General features: G+C 49.0%; 1 protein-coding gene across 1 annotated transcript in view; it reads left to right on the top strand.

Annotated features, from left to right (window-relative positions):
• Nucleotides 1–16,991, top strand: part of dnajc21 (DnaJ heat shock protein family (Hsp40) member C21) — a 43,559-nt gene extending 26,568 nt beyond the window's left edge. The window contains exons 8-12 of the mRNA XM_063038903.1: nucleotides 709–837; nucleotides 10,024–10,060; nucleotides 12,035–12,291; nucleotides 12,900–12,963; nucleotides 16,024–16,991. Of these exons, the coding sequence (XP_062894973.1) occupies nucleotides 709–837; nucleotides 10,024–10,060; nucleotides 12,035–12,291; nucleotides 12,900–12,963; nucleotides 16,024–16,173 (637 nt within the window). The 3' untranslated portion in view covers nucleotides 16,174–16,991. The remainder of the gene's footprint in view (nucleotides 1–708; nucleotides 838–10,023; nucleotides 10,061–12,034; nucleotides 12,292–12,899; nucleotides 12,964–16,023) is intronic.

The following is a 16,991-nucleotide window of genomic DNA, read 5'->3' as shown; positions in this document are numbered from 1 at the left end:
CTCCGTCCCCTCTCCCGTCCCCGGCCCTCTTTCAAGCGTTCTAATTGTACCCCCCCACCACCACTTCCTTTGGCAGTTCATTCCGTACACCCTGCAGCCTCCGTGTGGAATAAGTTACTGCTCAGGTCCCTGTTAAATCTTTCCCTGTGTGGCGCCACAGAATCGTAGCCGTTAGCACCATGTTATCACAGCTCATAGCGTCGTAGTTCATTCCCGGCGTTCTACGTACGTCAGTTTGTCCGTCCTTCCCGTGTGCAGAATTCCCTGGGTGCTCCGGTTTCACTGTGGGTTAGCAGGTCATTGTAAATTGTCCTGTGATTGGACTGGGGTCAGATCAGTGGCTGGCTGGGCGGTGCAGTTTGTTTGACTGGAAAGCTGGTTCAGCACTGTGACCATCCACCTTAACTTCAGTATTTTATAAACCATTGAAAGGTCACCCACAGCCTCCTTCGCTCCCGTGAAAACAGTCCCAGCCAGTCCAGTCTCTCCTTGTAACTCCAGCCCCAGTCCTGCCAACATCCTGGTAAATGGTTTCCAAACCCTGTCGAACATAAGGCCATCCTTTTGTCTGTTCCACAACACTGCGCGGGGCCTTGCTGCATGTACACTGCATGCTGCCAAGGGGGTTGGAGGGTGGTGCGGAAGGACTGTACTGGAGGACGAGTTTGGGCTCAGGGAGCCGCTGAATGTGATCTGGTGATCTTGCAGCTTGAGGAACCACGAAAAGTCCAAGAAGCACAGGGAGATGGTGGCCATGCTGAGGCAGCAGCTACAGGCCGAGGAACTGCAGCTCCAAGCAGCTCAGGACAGCCAGGAGTCGCCCCCAGGGCAGCCGAGGTACGGCTTCTGGAGCGTGGCAGCATGGAGGGACGGGGGGTGCGGGGGAGGTGGATGGAGGATGAGGCTGCTGTCTGGGAGGTTGGCTGGTGCCACTCCGGAGGGTTTAAACTCATTTTGCAGAGAAATGGGAGCCTGATCACCAGCTCAAAGCCTCCACTCGGTCTTAGACCAGCACTTAATTACCTGGAACATTGGAAATTGAGGGGGTGTCCTGATAGAGGTAGAAAAGGTCACGAGGGACATGGACAAGGTGAAAGCGGTCTTTTTTTCCCCAGAGTTGTACTAAAAGCAAGAGAGCTTAGGCTTAAGTTCAGACGAGAGATTTAAAAAGGACATCATGGGTTGCTTCTTCACAGAGATGAGCTGCCAGAGTTGGTGGGTGAGACGGGCTCATTAGCAACATTTAAAGCCATCTTGATGTTCATGGATCCAAGAGGTTTACTGATCTATAGGCCAAACTCGGGCAGATGGGACTGGCTCGCTGTGTGGACGAGTTGGACATGGCCGGAGATTGTGTAGGGAATGACAAACAGGAGCAAGGGTGTAGAGAAGGTAAGGATGAGGGGTTGCAGTCTGTATATTTTAATACTGGGAGTTTATGGGTGGGGGGGGGGGGAGATGGAGGAACATGGAACTAGGCAGCTGTGGCCAGTACAGAAAGGGGAAAGGAACGGGATTCTTAGTGTTCTTGCGTTTTGATGAAAGAGAGGGTGGTGAAAGGTGTGTGGCGGTGGGGAGTTAATATCACAGCTGCACTCCGGGAACACAACTGAGGCTCGCTCACTCATTCTATTCGGAGAGAATCAAAAATATGAAAGATGTAATCATTCTCTCAGGATTACACTACAGAACCCTTAGCAGCTACCAACACACTAAAGGACAGATGTGCAGACAGGTTAGGGAAAGGTGCAAAATGTCATCTTGTGGGTGACCTCAACTACTTCCATTTTGACTAGCGCCTCCTTTGTGCTGACCTATACAAAACGCTGGAGGAAAGTGGGCTCTGGCCAGTGACCAATCTGGACATCGGAAGTTTGAGAGGAGGGGATTTCACTCGGGTCCACTACCCAAGTAGAAAAAGGAAGCGGTGGGTCAGGGCAGCATAATAGAGCTTTGACCAGAGACCTGCGTTTGGAATTGATTTGCACGAGCAAATTAAAGGAAGGTGGGGTAAGCGCAGCAGCAATCGTCTGAGTGGACAGTCAGTGGTGATCTTGAGGAACATAAGAGAGGTTTCTTATGTTCAGTCAGAGAAAGCAAAGAAAAGATAAACTCTAGGTTAAGTTCTTTTTCCTTTCCTCCTTTATATCAGTTCAGCTAGGACAGCAGAGATTGCCAGCAGGGTAGTTGACTGCTCCTCTTGCAGGAAGTGGGAAGGCAGGAAGATCTCCAATGTCCCTGCGGACTACAATTGTGAGAAGTGCATCCAGCTGCAGCTTCTAACAATCCGCATTAAGTAGTCGGAGCTGGAACTGGATGAACTCCGGATTATTTGGGAAGCTGCAGGGGTGATAGATAGGACATATAGCGAGGCAATTACACCCAAGGTGCAGGGCACAGGAAACTGGATGACAGTCGGGAAGGGGAAAGGGGTTAAGGAGCCAGTGCAGAGTACCCCTGTGGCCATCCCCCTCAACAACAGGTACAACACTTTGGATACTGTTGGGGGAAGACCTACTGGAGAAAACTCAGTGATTTGGTCTCTGGCACTGAGCCTGCCACTGTGACTCAGAAAGGAAGGGGGAGAAGAGGCGTGCTGTGGTGATGGGGGATTTGTTAGGGGAACGAACAGGACTTTACATGAACTTTAGTAAGGCACTTGACAAGGGACCACATGGGAGGCTGGTCAAGAAGGTTCAGTCGCTCGGCATTCAGGGTGAGGTAGTAAATTGAATTGGACATTGGCTTTGTGGGAGAAGCCAGAGAGTGGTAGTAGATGGTTATCTCTGACTGGAGGCCTGTGACTAGTAGTGTGCCACAGGATTCAATGCTGGGTCCTTCGTTGGTTGTCATCTATATCAATGATCTAGACAACAATGTGATTTACTGGATCTGCAAATTTGCAGTGGAAACCAAGACTGGGGGTGTAGATGACAACGAGGAAGGCTGTCATGGCTTGCAGAAGGAGCTGCATCAGCCAGAAAAATGGCAACACACGCACAAAATGCTGATGAACACAGCAGGCCAGGCAGCATCTATAGAAAGAGGTACAGTCGACGTTTCGGGCTGAGACCCTTCCACCAGCATTTTGTGTGTGTTGCTTGAATTTCCAGCATCTGCAGATTTCCTCGTGTTTGTGCTGAAAAATGGCAGATGGAATTTAATGCAGACAAGTGCAAGGTGTTGCACTTTGGTAGGACCAACCAGAGTGGGTCCTTCTTTCTTTATCTATCTTTTTATTGATTTTTTAAAAAGTACAACAACAAGAGGAGGATTATCTCAGATATCTATATCGATAACAATACACGTAAAAAGTAAAATAAACATTGTCAAGATCATACATAGTATTAATCTAATAGTGTATAATAAAAATAAGATAATCAATTCTCTTATCATTTCATAAAAAGAAAAAAAGACAGAAACTTTTATAATTTTATGTACGGGGAAAAAAAACACTATTCTCTATAAACAAAAGCAAAAAATAATTTAAAAAATAAAAGAAAAAAAAAAGGGACTGGGCAACCCATATTGAGAGTAAAGCAAGAAAAAAGAGAAACTTTCTGATCAAATCCAAAGTTTCGACAAAGTAACTGGAAGAGCAATAGATCAAACCATATGAAAATATTGAATAAAAGGTCGCCAGGTTTCTTCAAATTTAAAGGATGTATCAAATGTCGGACTTCTTATTTTCTCTAAACTTAGACAAGACATGATGGAGGAAAGCCAATAAAAAACAGTAGATGGATTAGAGTCCTTCCATTTCAGCAAAATGGCTCTCCTAGCCAATAAAGTTTAAAAGCTATCATCCGTTGAGCGGACCTGCTTCCGGTGGAATGATCCCAAAAATTGCTGTAAATAAATTCAGTTGTAGGTCCAAAACTCAAAACTTTTGATGAAGTTTTAAAGACATCTTTCCAAAAATTATCTATCTTGATACAAGACCAAAACATATGAGTTAAAGTAGCCACCTCAATATTACATCTGTCACAAATAGGATTGACATAGAACGTAGAACAGTACAACACAGTACAGGCCCTTCGGCCCACAATGTTGTGCCGACCCTCAAACCCTGCCTCCCATATAACCCCCCACCTTAAATTCCTCCATATACCTGTCTAGTAGTCTCTTAAACTTCACTAGTGTATCTGCCTCCACCACTGACTCAGGCAGTGCATTCCACGCACCAACCACTCCGAGTAAAAAACCTTCCTCTAATATCCCCCTTGGACTTCCCACCCCTTACCTTAAAGCCATGTCCTCTTCTAATATAAGTTAATATTGGAAAAAATATGGGCTTATTTATCCTTTGACATATGTGCCCGATGTACTACCTTGAACTGTATCAGGGAATGACAAGCACAAATAGATGAGGTATTTACCAAATGAAAAATTTTATCCCATTGATTATCTGAAAGTGACTCTCCAAATTCCAATTTCCAAGCACCTTTAATTTTATTGTTAGATAACTTTTGCAAATTCAATAACCATTTATAAATTATAGCTATCAGTCCTTTTTGAGATGGTTTAACCTGAAAAAGAGTATCTATCATATTGGGTGGATAGGCAGCGAAAATTTGGAGATATATACTTTGAGTATATATCTGACTTTTCGATTTCAAAAGTTGCTGCTCAATGGGAAAAGTCAGAAGCGGATCGTACTGTGTTTGAAGTTCCACCCTTGTATAGATTTTCACTAGGTGTTACTGAGTAAACTTTATCTATTTCTTTAATCCTGTTAGTAATCACTGAAAATTCCGCTTTAGTTTTCCTTCTTAAAGCTACTGAATGAGATTATTTGTCCCCTAAGGATTTCATTGCATCCCAAATAACCAAATTTGACATACCCTCAGTTGTATTTAATTCAAAAATTAGAGAAATTCGCTCTTTAATAAAACTTACAAATGCATGTAGCAGTGTAGCATTAAATCTCCACTGAGATGCATTCCGTATATTGTAAGGGAACTTCAGTATTTGTTTCGTGGGCGCAAGACATTGGTGAGGCCTAATTTGGAGTATTGTGTGCAGTTTTGGTCATCTACCTACAGGAAAGATGTAAACAAGACTGAAAGAATACAGAGAAAATTTACAAGGATCTTGCCTGGTCTAGAGGACCTGAGTTAAGAGGAGATTTGATAGAGATATACAAAATTATGAGGGTAAATGCAAGAAGGGTTTTTCCACTGAGGTTGGGTGGGACTAGAACTATAGGTCATAGGTTGAGGGTGAAAGGTGAAAAGTTTAAGGGGATCTAGGTAATGATAGGAATCTAGAAGATTATAAGGCTTGCAGGAAGGAGCTTAAGAATGAAATTTGGAGAGCCAGAAGGGGCCATGGGAAGGCCTTGGCGGGCAGTTAAAGAAAACCTAAGGCATTCTACAAGTATGTAAAGAGCAAAAGGATAAGATGTGAGATAACAGGACCAAACAAGTGTGACAGTGGAAAAGTGTGTATGGAACCGGAGGAAATAGCGGAGGTACTTAATGAATACTTTGCTTCAGTATTCACTACAGAAAAGGAACTTGGCATTCGTAGGGATAACTTTCAGTGGACTGAAAAGCTTGAGCATGTAGATATTAAGGAAGAGGATGTGATGGAGCTTTTGGAAAGCATCAAGTTGGATAAGTCACCAGGACCGGACGGGATGTACCCCAGGCTACTGTGGGAAGCGAGGGAGGAGATTGATGAGTCTCTGGCAATGACCTTTGCATCAGCAATGCGGACGGGAGAGGTTTTGGAGGATTGAAGGGTTGCGGATGTTGTTCCTTTATTCAAGAAAGGGAGTAGGGATAGCCCAGGAAATTATAGACCAGTGAGTCTTACTTCAGTGGTTGGTAAGTTGATGGAGAAGATCCTAAGAGGCAGGATTTATGAACATTTGGAAAGGCATAATATGATTAGGAATAGTCAGCATGGCTTTGTGAAAGGCAGGTTGTGCCTTACGAGCCTGATTGAATTTTTTGAGGATGTGGACTAAACACATTGATGAAGGAAGAGCAGTAGACGTAGTGTATGTGAATTTCAGCAAGGCATTTAATAAGGTACCCCATGCAAGGCTTATTGAGAAAGTAAGGAGGCACGGGATCCAAGGAGACATTGCTTTATGGATTCTGAACTGGCTTGCCCACAGAAGGCAAAGAGTGGTTGTAGATGGGTCATATTCTGCATGGAGGTCGGTGAACAGTGGTGTGCCTCAGGGATCTGTTCTGGGACCCTTCTCTTCGTGATCTTTATAAATGACCTGGATGGGGAAGTGGAGGGATAGGTTAGTAAATTTGCTGATGACGCAAAGGTTGGGGGTGTTGTGGATAGTGTGGAGGGCTGTCAGAGGTTACAATGGGACATTGATAGGATGCAAAACTGGGCTGAGAAGTGGCAGGTGGAGTTCAACCCAGATAAGTGTGAGATGGTTCATTTTGGTAGGTCAAATTTGATGGCAGAATATAGCATTAATGGTAAGACTCTTGGCAGTGTGGAGGATCAGAGGGATCTTGGGGTCCAAGTCCATAGGACACTCAAAGCTGCTACGCAGGTTAACTCTGTGGTTAAGAAAGCATACGGTGCATTGGCCTTCATCAATCATGGGATTGAATTTAGGAGCTGAGAGGTAATGTTGCAGCTATATAGGACCCTAGTCAGACCCCACTTGGAGTACTGTGCTCAGTTCTGGTCGCCTCACTACAGGAAGAACATGGAAACCATAGAAAAGGTGCAGAGGAGATTTACAAGGATGTTGCCTGGATTGGGGAGCATTCTTTGTGAGAATAGATTGAGTGAACTCAGCCTTTTCTCCTCGGAGCGACGGAGGATGAGAGGTGACCTGGTAGAGGTGTACAAGATAATGAGAGGCATTGATGGTGTGGATAGTCAGAGGCTTTTACCCAGGGCTGAAATGGCTAGCACGAAAAGGCTAGCTTTAAGGTGCTTGGAAGTATGTACAGAGGAGGTGTCAGGGGTAGGTTTTTTACGCAGAGAGTGGTGAGTGTGTGGAATGGGCTGCTGGCGGCGGTGGTGGAGGTGGAAACGATAGGGTCTTTTAAGAGACTCCTGGATGGCTACATGGAGCTTAGAAAAATGGAGGGTTATGGGTAAAGCCTAGGTAGTTCTAAGGTAGGGACGTGTTCAGCACAGCTTTGTGGGCCGAAGGGCCTGTATTGTGCTGAGGTTTTCTATGTTTCTATGACATGAGGGAAAACTTCTTCACTCAGAGGGTTGTGAGTGTGGAGCGAGCTGCAGCACAAGCGGTGCATGTGAGGTTAATTTCAAAGTTTTAGAGAAGTTTGGATCGGTACACATATGGTAGGGGTATGGAGGGCTATGGTCCGGTGCAGATTGATAGAAGTAGGTAGTTTAAATAGTTTCCGCAGTGACTAGATGGGCAGATTGGCCTGTTTCTGTGCTGTACTTCTCTATGTCTAGGAATAAGCAGCCAACGTTTCTGGCTGAGACCTTTGATCAGGACCTAATTAGTGCAAGAGGTTTAGATTGGACAGAATTTGTTACACACATCCGGGAGGCTTTCTTAAATCAATATATAGATTGTCAAACAACAATAGGAGCTATACAGAAGCTCGTGTTATGTAAGAGTCAGTGAAAGAACAGCAACCACAACTTGTTATGTTCTGTGGCTGCCTGTTAGACAAATGTGAATGCTGTATATGGTATATGTGAGAGTAAGAGTTTGGCACGGACTATAAGGGCCAAGGTGGCCTGTTTCCGTGCTGTAATTGTTATATGGTTGTACATACTTCGATAATAATTGGACTTTGAACTTTGAGATGAGACCATAAGACAGAGAAGAACTGTTAAGCCATTCAGCTGCCTCCATTACCTACTCTTAAGGTAATTAGATTTAGAGTATTATCCGTGTGTGTCTGTGTGTGTGTGTGTCTTTTCTTGCAGACAAACTTAATAAACCCATAGAATAATAACCATGAGAATCAATGAAAGACGGCACCAAATGGATGTTCAGCCAAAAGGGAACAAACTATGCGAATACGAAAAGAAAGAAATCATAATAATAAATAAGCAATAAATATTGAGAATAAGAGTCCTTGAAAGTGAGCCCAGAGGTTGTGGGAACATTTCAGTGATGAGGCAAATGAAATTAAGTGAAGTTATCTCCTTTGGTTCAAAAGACTGATCATTGAGGGGTAATAACTGTTCCTGAACCTGGTGGTGTTAGTCCTGAGGCTGCTGTTCCTCCTTCCTGATGGCAGCAGTGAGAAGAGAGCACGTCCTGGGCAGTCGGGGTCCCTGACGATGGATGTTGCAGATGTGCTCAATGGTGGGGGGTGGGGGGTGTGGGGAGAGGGCTTTACCCGTGATGGACTGAGCTGCAGTCATCACTTTTTGTGGGGTTTTCTGTTCAAGGGCATTGGTGTTTCCATACCAGGCTGTGATGCAGCCAGTCAATATACTCTCCACCACACATCTACAGAAGTTTGACAAAAGTTTTAGACAGGTCCTCCAAAATATTAACACCATGAAATTTAAAGTGGCTGACCCTCTCCACCTCTCTGATATTGAATTTGTAAATTTGCAGGTGGTTAGTGGTATTGTGGTGTCACGTACCCCGTGACGGGTTAAAGAACCAGCAGAGATGGAAAACACTTTGGAGTCCAGAGGTGTTGTGGTTGATCGAGGAAACCGATGCTGTTGATTCTTCCCGTTGTCCTCCGAAATCCTTTAGAAGTCACCGAATGTGACCACAACAAGGGGACCATTTTCTGTGGTGGAGTTATCAACCCAGGCGAGGGTTGGACACACCAATAACTTCCCACTGGTCACACCTTTTCCATACTGCGAGAGCCACTGATCGATTCTCCAGATCGATCCTCTAAAAACTCACCTTTCTGTGGGCACAACAAAGCTCGTCCAGTGTCCAAAATCATATGTGTCTAACAACCAGCTGATCTTCTATTTATCTCAGCATGCTGAACACCAGCTGTCCATCAAGTAGCTTCTCCCTTCTCTCTCTGTAGGAACTCAGAAGCTGGCAGTGTCCTTGCAGAAATCCCAAACAAACTGTGAACAATCTTCGCCTCTCTCTCTCTTAATAACAAGGTGTTTGTGCTGTACAGCTCTCCCTCTCTTTTTAAAAGCACAGTTCATAAGGGATAATTCAGGATCCCGTCACAGTGGATAGTGAAGAAGGTTGACAAAAAAATACAACAGGATAGAAGTTATTTACAGATGTCTGCTGAGAAATGGCAGATGGAGTTTAACCCAGATAAATGTGAGGTGTTACACCTCAGTAGGGCAAATGCAAGGAGACAGTACAGTGCAGTCATTGGCAAGATCCCTAAGTGTTGCTGAGCGGAGTGATCTTGGGGTCCAAGTTCATAGCTCCTTGAAAGTGTCTGCACAGGTGGTTAAGGTGGTTAAGTAAGCATATGGAATACTCGCTTTTATTAGTCAAGGCATTGAGTTCAAAAGTCAAGAGGTTATGTTGCAACTTTATAAAACTCTGGTTTGGCCACATCTGGAGCATTGTGTACATTTCTGGTCGCCCTGCTGAGGCTTTGGAAAGGGTGTGGGGAGTTTTACCAGCATGCTGCCTGGATTAGAGGGCATTTGCTATCATGAGAGGCTGGATAGACTTGGGTTGTTTTGTCTGGACCGGCGGAGCCTGAGGGAAAATTTCGTGGAGGATTATAAAATCGTGAGAGGCAATGACAGAGTGGGCAGCCAGTCTCTGTTTCCCAGGGTTGAAATGTCTCATACCAGACGTGTGTTTAAGATGACAGAGTCATTTTAAAGGAGAGGTGAGGGACAAGTGGGATAGGTGCCTGGAAAGCACTGCCCCGGCCCGGGGTGATGGTAGAGGCTTTATAAGTGTGCAAGGGATATGGGCGCTTTCTTGACAGAACGGATTAGTTTAGTTTAGTTAAAGTTTAACTAGTCTGGTAGACCGAAGGGCCTGTCCCTGTGGTATGCAGGAGTGGGGGGGGGGGGTCCGTAGGTAGTGGGGCTGAGCCCCCCCCCCAACTCCACCACTCACCTCATGTCTTGCCTTTTCTTTAGACCTTCCAAGAAGCACAAGAGGAAAAAGCAGCAGAAGGTGAGGGATGAATGTCAGGGTCTGCAGCTTGGGGGTGGGGTGTCTGTGTGCACGTGGAGAGCTGTTGCTGTTGGTGCACAGGGTGGGGTTCGCGTAGCTACTGGGTCGAAGGCAGTGTAGACGTATGGGGTGGGGTCTGTGTACATTCTGGGCAGTGTATACGTATGGGGTGGGGCCCGTGTACATGCTGGACAGTGTACACAAGGGCTGGGGTCCGTGTACATGCTGGACAGTGTACACAAGGGCTGGGGTCCGTATACATGCTGGGCAGTGTACACGTAAGGGCTGGGGCCCGTGTACATGCTGGGCAGTGTAGACATAAGGGGTGGGGCCCATGTACATGCTGGACAGTGTACACAAGGGCTGGGGCCCGTATACATGGCAGTGTACACAAGGGCTGGGGCCCGTATACATGCTGGACAGTGTATACGTATGGGGTGGGGCCCGTGTACATGCTGGACAGTGTAGACATAAGGGGTGGGGCCCATGTACATGCTGGACAGTGTACACAAGGGCTGGGGCCCGTATACATGGCAGTGTACACAAGGGCTGGGGCCCGTATACATGCTGGACAGTGTATACGTATGGGGTGGGGCCCGTGTACATGCTGGTCGGTGTACACAAGGGCTGGGGCCCGTGTACATGCTGGACAGTGTACACAAGGGCTGGGGCCCGTATACATGCTGGACAGTGTAGACGTAAGGGGTGGGGCCCGTGTACATGCTGGACAGTGTACACAATGGCTGGGGTCTGTATACATGCTGGGCAGTGGACACAATGGCTGGGGTCTGTATACATGCTGGGCAGTGTACATAAGGGCTGGGGTCTGTATACATGCTGGGCAGTGGACACAATGGCTGGGGTCTGTATACATGCTGGGCAGTGTAGACGTAAGGGGTGGGGCCCGTGTACATGCTGGACAGTGTAGACGTAAGGGGTGGGGCCCGTGTACATGCTGGACAGTGTACACAATGGCTGGGGTCTGTATACATGCTGGGCAGTGGACACAATGGCTGGGGTCTGTATACATGCTGGGCAGTGTACATAAGGGCTGGGGTCTGTATACATGCTGGGCAGTGTACATAAGGGCTGGGGTCTGTATACATGCTGGACAGTGGACACAATGGTTGGGGTCTGTATACATGCTGGGCAGTGTAGACGTAAGGGGTGGGGCCCGTGTACATGCTGGACAGTGTAGACGTAAGGGGTGGGGCCCATGTACATGCTGGGCAGTGTACATAAGGGCTGGGGTCTGTATACATGGTGGGCAGTGGACACATAAGGACAGAGTCCACAAGTCTCTGGTTGCTGTTGACGACCATCACTCTCCCCGGAGTGTTGCAGTTCCGGCTTCCGGGCCGATGGGTCTCACCCACCCAGTCCACCAGAGCTGACTTGCCTGCTCGGCCAGGACAGGCACGTTCCTCTCACCAGGATATGAGGCTGCCAGCCACCCTGGCCTGTCAAATGTGCGGCTGCTTGGGGCCACAGGAGAGAGCTGAGTGTCCAGTGTAGCTGCCCCAGCATGGACACGGCAAGCCCCCTCACGAGAGGTGCTGCCTCTCCCTGGACACCCCTCACTGACTCATCCTTGGGTAACTAGCAAGGGAACTCTTAAAACTAGCTTAACAACTGTAGAATGTGTGTGAGGCTTTACGTACAGGAAGAAGCTTTAAGGATAACTCATCCCCCGGCCTCTCTGAGCGACATCTGTCCCTCCCCTTGTGCGGCTTGCTGCTGCTAGAGTCAGGTCGAGCGCAGGCCTTTCAGCCCAACAGATCCGTGCTGACCATCACCCTGGATAGCTGCTTTCTCTGGTAAATGGGTGTACTGGGCTACACTGAAAACTTCCACAAGCCAACCACCCGCATCCAAGTTGGTGACAGCCAGCGGGGGGTGCTGCGGGGGTGTTTCATTGACACTGAGGTGTTCCTGTATCCACAGCTCTGTGAGCAGACATTGTCTCCTCTCCAGGTGTTGAGTGAAACTGTGGATCCCACTGACTTCGGGACGCGCAGTGCCTCAGGCAGCCGGTCCGAGTCGGAGGCTGACAGCGGTGAAGAGCACAAGAGGTGCCAGGATGGTGGCGAAGACCAGCGGCCCACACCTGGCATCTCACACACGGCCGAGCGGGAGGGGGCAGAGGGTGTGGTGTCCATAGAGGCTGAGGACACTGGTCAGCAGGAGAGGGTCCGGACACCGAGCCCTGCAGCACCAGAGCCGGCCCCCAGGTACTTCAGCTCAGTCCTCAGCTCTCACGTCTCCTCCTGCAGCTGGGGGTGGGTTCTGGGCAAGAGGGGCAGTGGGCTCAGAGAGTGGCCTCTCACTGGAGAGTCGGGGGTGAAGGGAGTTGTGGAGAAGGGCGGGGTTTGGGTTGTGGCAGGGATGATCTGAGCTGGTGGGAGGACTGGGTTGGGGCACAGTGTTTGGTGAGGTGGGCAGGTAGATGAGGGTCTGGGGCAAGCAGTGTGCAGCGTGGTCCGGGACGGGCAGACCACGGGGGAGGGGAGTGGGGTGGTCCGGGACGGGCAAACCACAGAAGTGGGGGGGGGGGAGTGGGGTAGTCTGGGATGGGCAGACACGGGGGGGGTGGGAGGAGAGTGGGGTGGTCTGGGACGGGCAGACACAGGGGGGGTCCGGGATGGGCAGACCATGGGGGTGGGGGGGTGGGAGTGTGGTGGTCCGGGACAGGCAGATCACGTGGGAGGGTGGGGAGGAGTGGACTCTGGGGGGGGGGGGGATCCAGGGGTGCACGTGGGGGTTCTGGGGTGAGCGGGCTGCTGTGTTGCTGGGTTCCCGGGATAAGCGGGCTGCCAGTTGACTCTCTCCCAATTTCCAGGGTCCCTAAAACCAAAGAAAAAAAAGGAAAACAACAGAAGCATTCGGGGAGGCGACAGGAACCGGTGAGTGTTGGGGAGGGTACATCTGTCCTTTAAACTGCCAACAGGAACATTCGGGGAGGTGGCAGGAACCGGTGAGTGGGGGGGAGGAGTCCCATCACACAGGACAGAGGCTGTGGGGAAACGTGGTGCTGAAATGTGAGTCAGACAAGGGAGCCCCGATTGTCAGAGTGAGAGTGTCGGTGCTGGTTTCTGTAACGGACGTGGTGTCTCTGCCACAGGAAAGGGTTCACTGATTAGCTGCTGGTCACAGGGCTGTAAGAAATTCAGAGGCGGAATATCGGGGAGAGGGGATTTTAAGGGAACCACGGGCATACACAGAGTAAAAGGGAGGTGAGAGTTGATATTGGACCACTGGAAAATGATGCTGGTGAGGTAGTAATGGGGGACAAAGAAATGGCAGATGAACTTAGTAAATACTTTGCATCTGTCTTCACTGTAGAAGACACTAACTGTGTGCCAGAGGATCATGTGTGTCAGGGAGCAGGAGTGAGTGCCATTGCTATTAAAAAAGGAAAAGGTGTTAGACAAACTGAAAGGTCTGGAGGTGGATAAGTCACCTGGGCCAGATGGACTACATCCAGAATCCTGAGAGAGGTTGCTGAAGATTGCAAATGTCACTGCACTCTTAAGAGAGGAAGGCAAATGAAAGGAAGTGATAGACCAGTTACAAACCCCCAGTGGTTGGGAAAGTGTTGGAGTCTATTATTAAGGATGTGGTTTCAAGGTACTTGGAGACTAATGATTAAATAAGTCAAAGTCAGCATGGTGGATCAGTATTGGGACCACTACTTCTCACGTTTGTCAGTGATTTAGATAATGGAATTGTTGTCTTTGTGGCAAAGTTTGTGGATGATATGAAGATAGGTGGAGGGGTAGGTATTGCTGAGGAAGCAATACGATTGCAGCAGGACTTAGATTGGAAGAGTGGACAAAAAATGTGGCAAGTGGAATACAGTGTTGGGAAATGTATGGTACTGCGTTTTGGTAAAAGGAACAATAGTGCTGACCATTATCGAAATGCGGAGAAGGTTCAAACATCAGAGATTCAGAGGGACTTGGGAGTCCTCGTGCAAGATCCCCAGAAAGTTGATTTACAGGTTGAGTCTGTAGTAAAGAAAGCAAATGCAATGTTGGCATTTATTTCAAGGGGAATAGACTATGAAAGCAAAGAGATAATGCTGAACCTTTATAAGACACTAGTCAGGCCGCACTTGGAGTACTGTCAACAGTTTTGGGCCCTGTATCTCTGGAAGGATGCATTGTCATTGGAGAGGGTCCAGAGGCAGATGATTCCAGGAATAAAAGGGTTAAATTATGAGGAGCAGTTGGTAGCTTTGGGTCTGTACTCACTGGAATTTAGAACAATGTGGGGAGGAGGGATCTCATTGAAATCTACCGAATGTTGAAAGGACCAGATAGGATGGATGTTTCCTATGGTGGGTGTATCTAGAACTAGAGGGCACAGTCTTAAAATTGAGGGGCGACCCTTTAGAACAGAGGTAAGGAGGAATTTTTTTTTTTTTTTACCTAGAGAGTAGTAAATCTATGGAATGCTCTGCCTCAGACTGCGGTGGAGGCCAAGTCTGTGGGTGTATTTAAGGTGGAAGTTGATCATTTTCTGATCAGTCAGGTTATCAAAGGATATGGCGAGAAAGCAGGTTTATGGGGTTGACTGGGATCTGGGATCAGTCATGATGGAATGGTAGAGCTGACTTGATGGGCTGAATGGCTTCAGTCTGCTCCTGTGTTTATGGTCTGAGGGAGAGAGGTGTCAGCGTAGCACAGACACACATGGGCTGTGAGGGTGTGTAACATAGGCGTGATGTTAAAGCTCACTGGTGTCCCGTCTGGGACAAAGTGATCAGCACATCTGGGGTCCCTCTGCCAGCCCAGGCCAGGACAAAATGATCGCTCAGAGAGATTAATACAATCAAGCCATCAAAGTAGTTACTTGGAAGGTAAATCCTCGCTAACACATCTGCCCCGAGTTCCCCAACACTGGCTCAGAGTAGATAGAGGGGACCCTGTAGTGGTCCTGTATTTAGATTTGCACAAGGCATGAGAAGTGATGGATGTGGGTTCAATTTCAGAGTTTAAGAGAAATGGAAATGGGTCTGTGAGTAGGAGGTTACAGAGGGTATGGTCCAGGGGCGGGTCAGTGGGACTAGGCAGATTAATAGTTTGGCCGAAGGGCCTCTTTCTGTGCTGTTCTGATTCTATTTGACAAGTTGTCCCAGTAGCAGTGTGTGTTCTGCAGGGAAGTGAACTTAGCATGGATTGCCACAATAATAGGGCTTCGATTTGGGAGGAGACGTCTCTTGGAGTGCCCCAAGATCAATTCTTGACCCTGAGTTCTGAGCTAGAGACCTGGAGGAGAAGGTGTGTTGTGATGAGGACCTTGTGACCCTGTAGTGGGACAGAAAACCCTGCATGTGGAGCTTGGGATGGGGAAGTGAGGTCAGGTCTCAGGAGCAGGTGGATGAGATTGGAGAGAGGTCTCTGCGTTCCTGTGCACCAGCTGCAGGCTGGCTTAGGGTATGGGGAGTGTGTTAAACAAAGAACAAAGGGCTACCATGTCTAGTTGATGTATATAGGAACTTCTCTCCAGTGGGCTGTGGACATCAGGATGGTATTTAAGAGACGGGGCAGAGGGGTGCAGTTCAGGGTTGTGGGAAACTGGGAGTATGGTCACACCGAATGGTGGGGAGGTGTGGGGCCCTGTCTGTGCACTAGGCTTTGGGGATAGGAGGGGGAATTCTCTCTGTGGGGTGTAGGATTTAACCCCTGGTGTGCTGGGGGTGTGTTAGGAACTGTCCCAAGGTGGGGGGGGGAGGGGGTGCAGGATTTAACCCCTGGTGTGCTGGGGGGGGTGTTAGGAACTGTCCCAAGGTGGGGGGGGGGAGGGGGTGCAGGATTTAACCCCTGGTGTGCTGGGGGTGTGTTAGGAACTGTCCCTAGGTGGGGTGTAGGATTTAACCCCTGGTGTGCTGGGGGGGTGTTAGGAACTGTCCCTAGGTGGGGTGCAGGATTTAACCCCTGGTGTGTTTGGTGTACCTGCAGGACCCGCTGAACTGTGTGATCTGTAACTGCCCGTTTTCATCCCGAAACAAACTGTTCGAGCACCTGCGAGCAACGGGGCACGCAGCAGCGGTGCCGGATCAGAGGGCAGCTGGCAGCCGGGCCTCTGGCGGGAAGCGGAGTAACCGATAATGCAACCGGGCCCGGTGTGGGGTGAGCGGCAGGGCCAGCCGGGTGTTGGAGCTTCCGCTGTGCGTGCAGAGACTGCCAGCACTGCGATTGGGAGTCGTGGCGTTGCCTGCCGCCCACAGCGCTGATGGAGCGAGGTCCCGAGCTCTCTTGCACTGGGTCACTGGACACTGTACACCCCGGCTGCCCACACTCCCCTCCTCGCTGGGTTCCCCGCCCCTCACAGCTGCTCCCAGAATTCCAACAACGGGCAGCCTCAGTGATAAATAAAGGAGCCGGCCCTGAACGGGGGAGAGACTCGATCAGTGTGCGAACCGGCCAGTGTACGTGCAGACTGCGGGGCGGAGGTGAGGACGGTAGTAAAAAGAATCTGCGTGTGCTGGGAGGGAGAGAGGGATGCTCAGTGGCAGGCTTCCACTGTGACTGGGCATTGACAGAATCCAGACGTCAGTGGCTACTGCTGGCCCTCTGGGAAACATCTATCCCCCCGACGCCCCACGGTGGTCTGTTTTCCAAGTCCATGGTCCAGCGCCCTGATCCGGTATGGAGTGGCTAAGTCACTTTGAAATATGCACTCCCTTCGTATGTCCGACAGCCAGACAGCTGAGGCACACACATCTGTGCCAGGTGTGTGCCTCAGGCTCTGTACTAGGGCAGTTTCAGTGGCAGGGTAGTGTTCAGCGAGAATGCTCCCATATCTCCATTCCCTGTAGGTGGTGACGGAGAGTTGGCTGCGGCCTTGTGGAGTGCAGGTCCTGGGAGAGATGGGACAGCTCCTGGTCTCGGGGTCGGGGGTTAATATGCAGCCTGGAGAATAAAAC

The sequence above is a fragment of the Mobula hypostoma genome (assembly GCF_963921235.1).
Source record: "Mobula hypostoma chromosome 5 unlocalized genomic scaffold, sMobHyp1.1 SUPER_5_unloc_5, whole genome shotgun sequence".
In the NCBI taxonomy this organism is placed as follows: Eukaryota; Metazoa; Chordata; class Chondrichthyes; order Myliobatiformes; family Myliobatidae; genus Mobula; species Mobula hypostoma.
The sequence above is the reverse complement of the archived record's forward strand: the minus strand, read 5'-3'. Positions and strand labels throughout refer to the sequence as shown.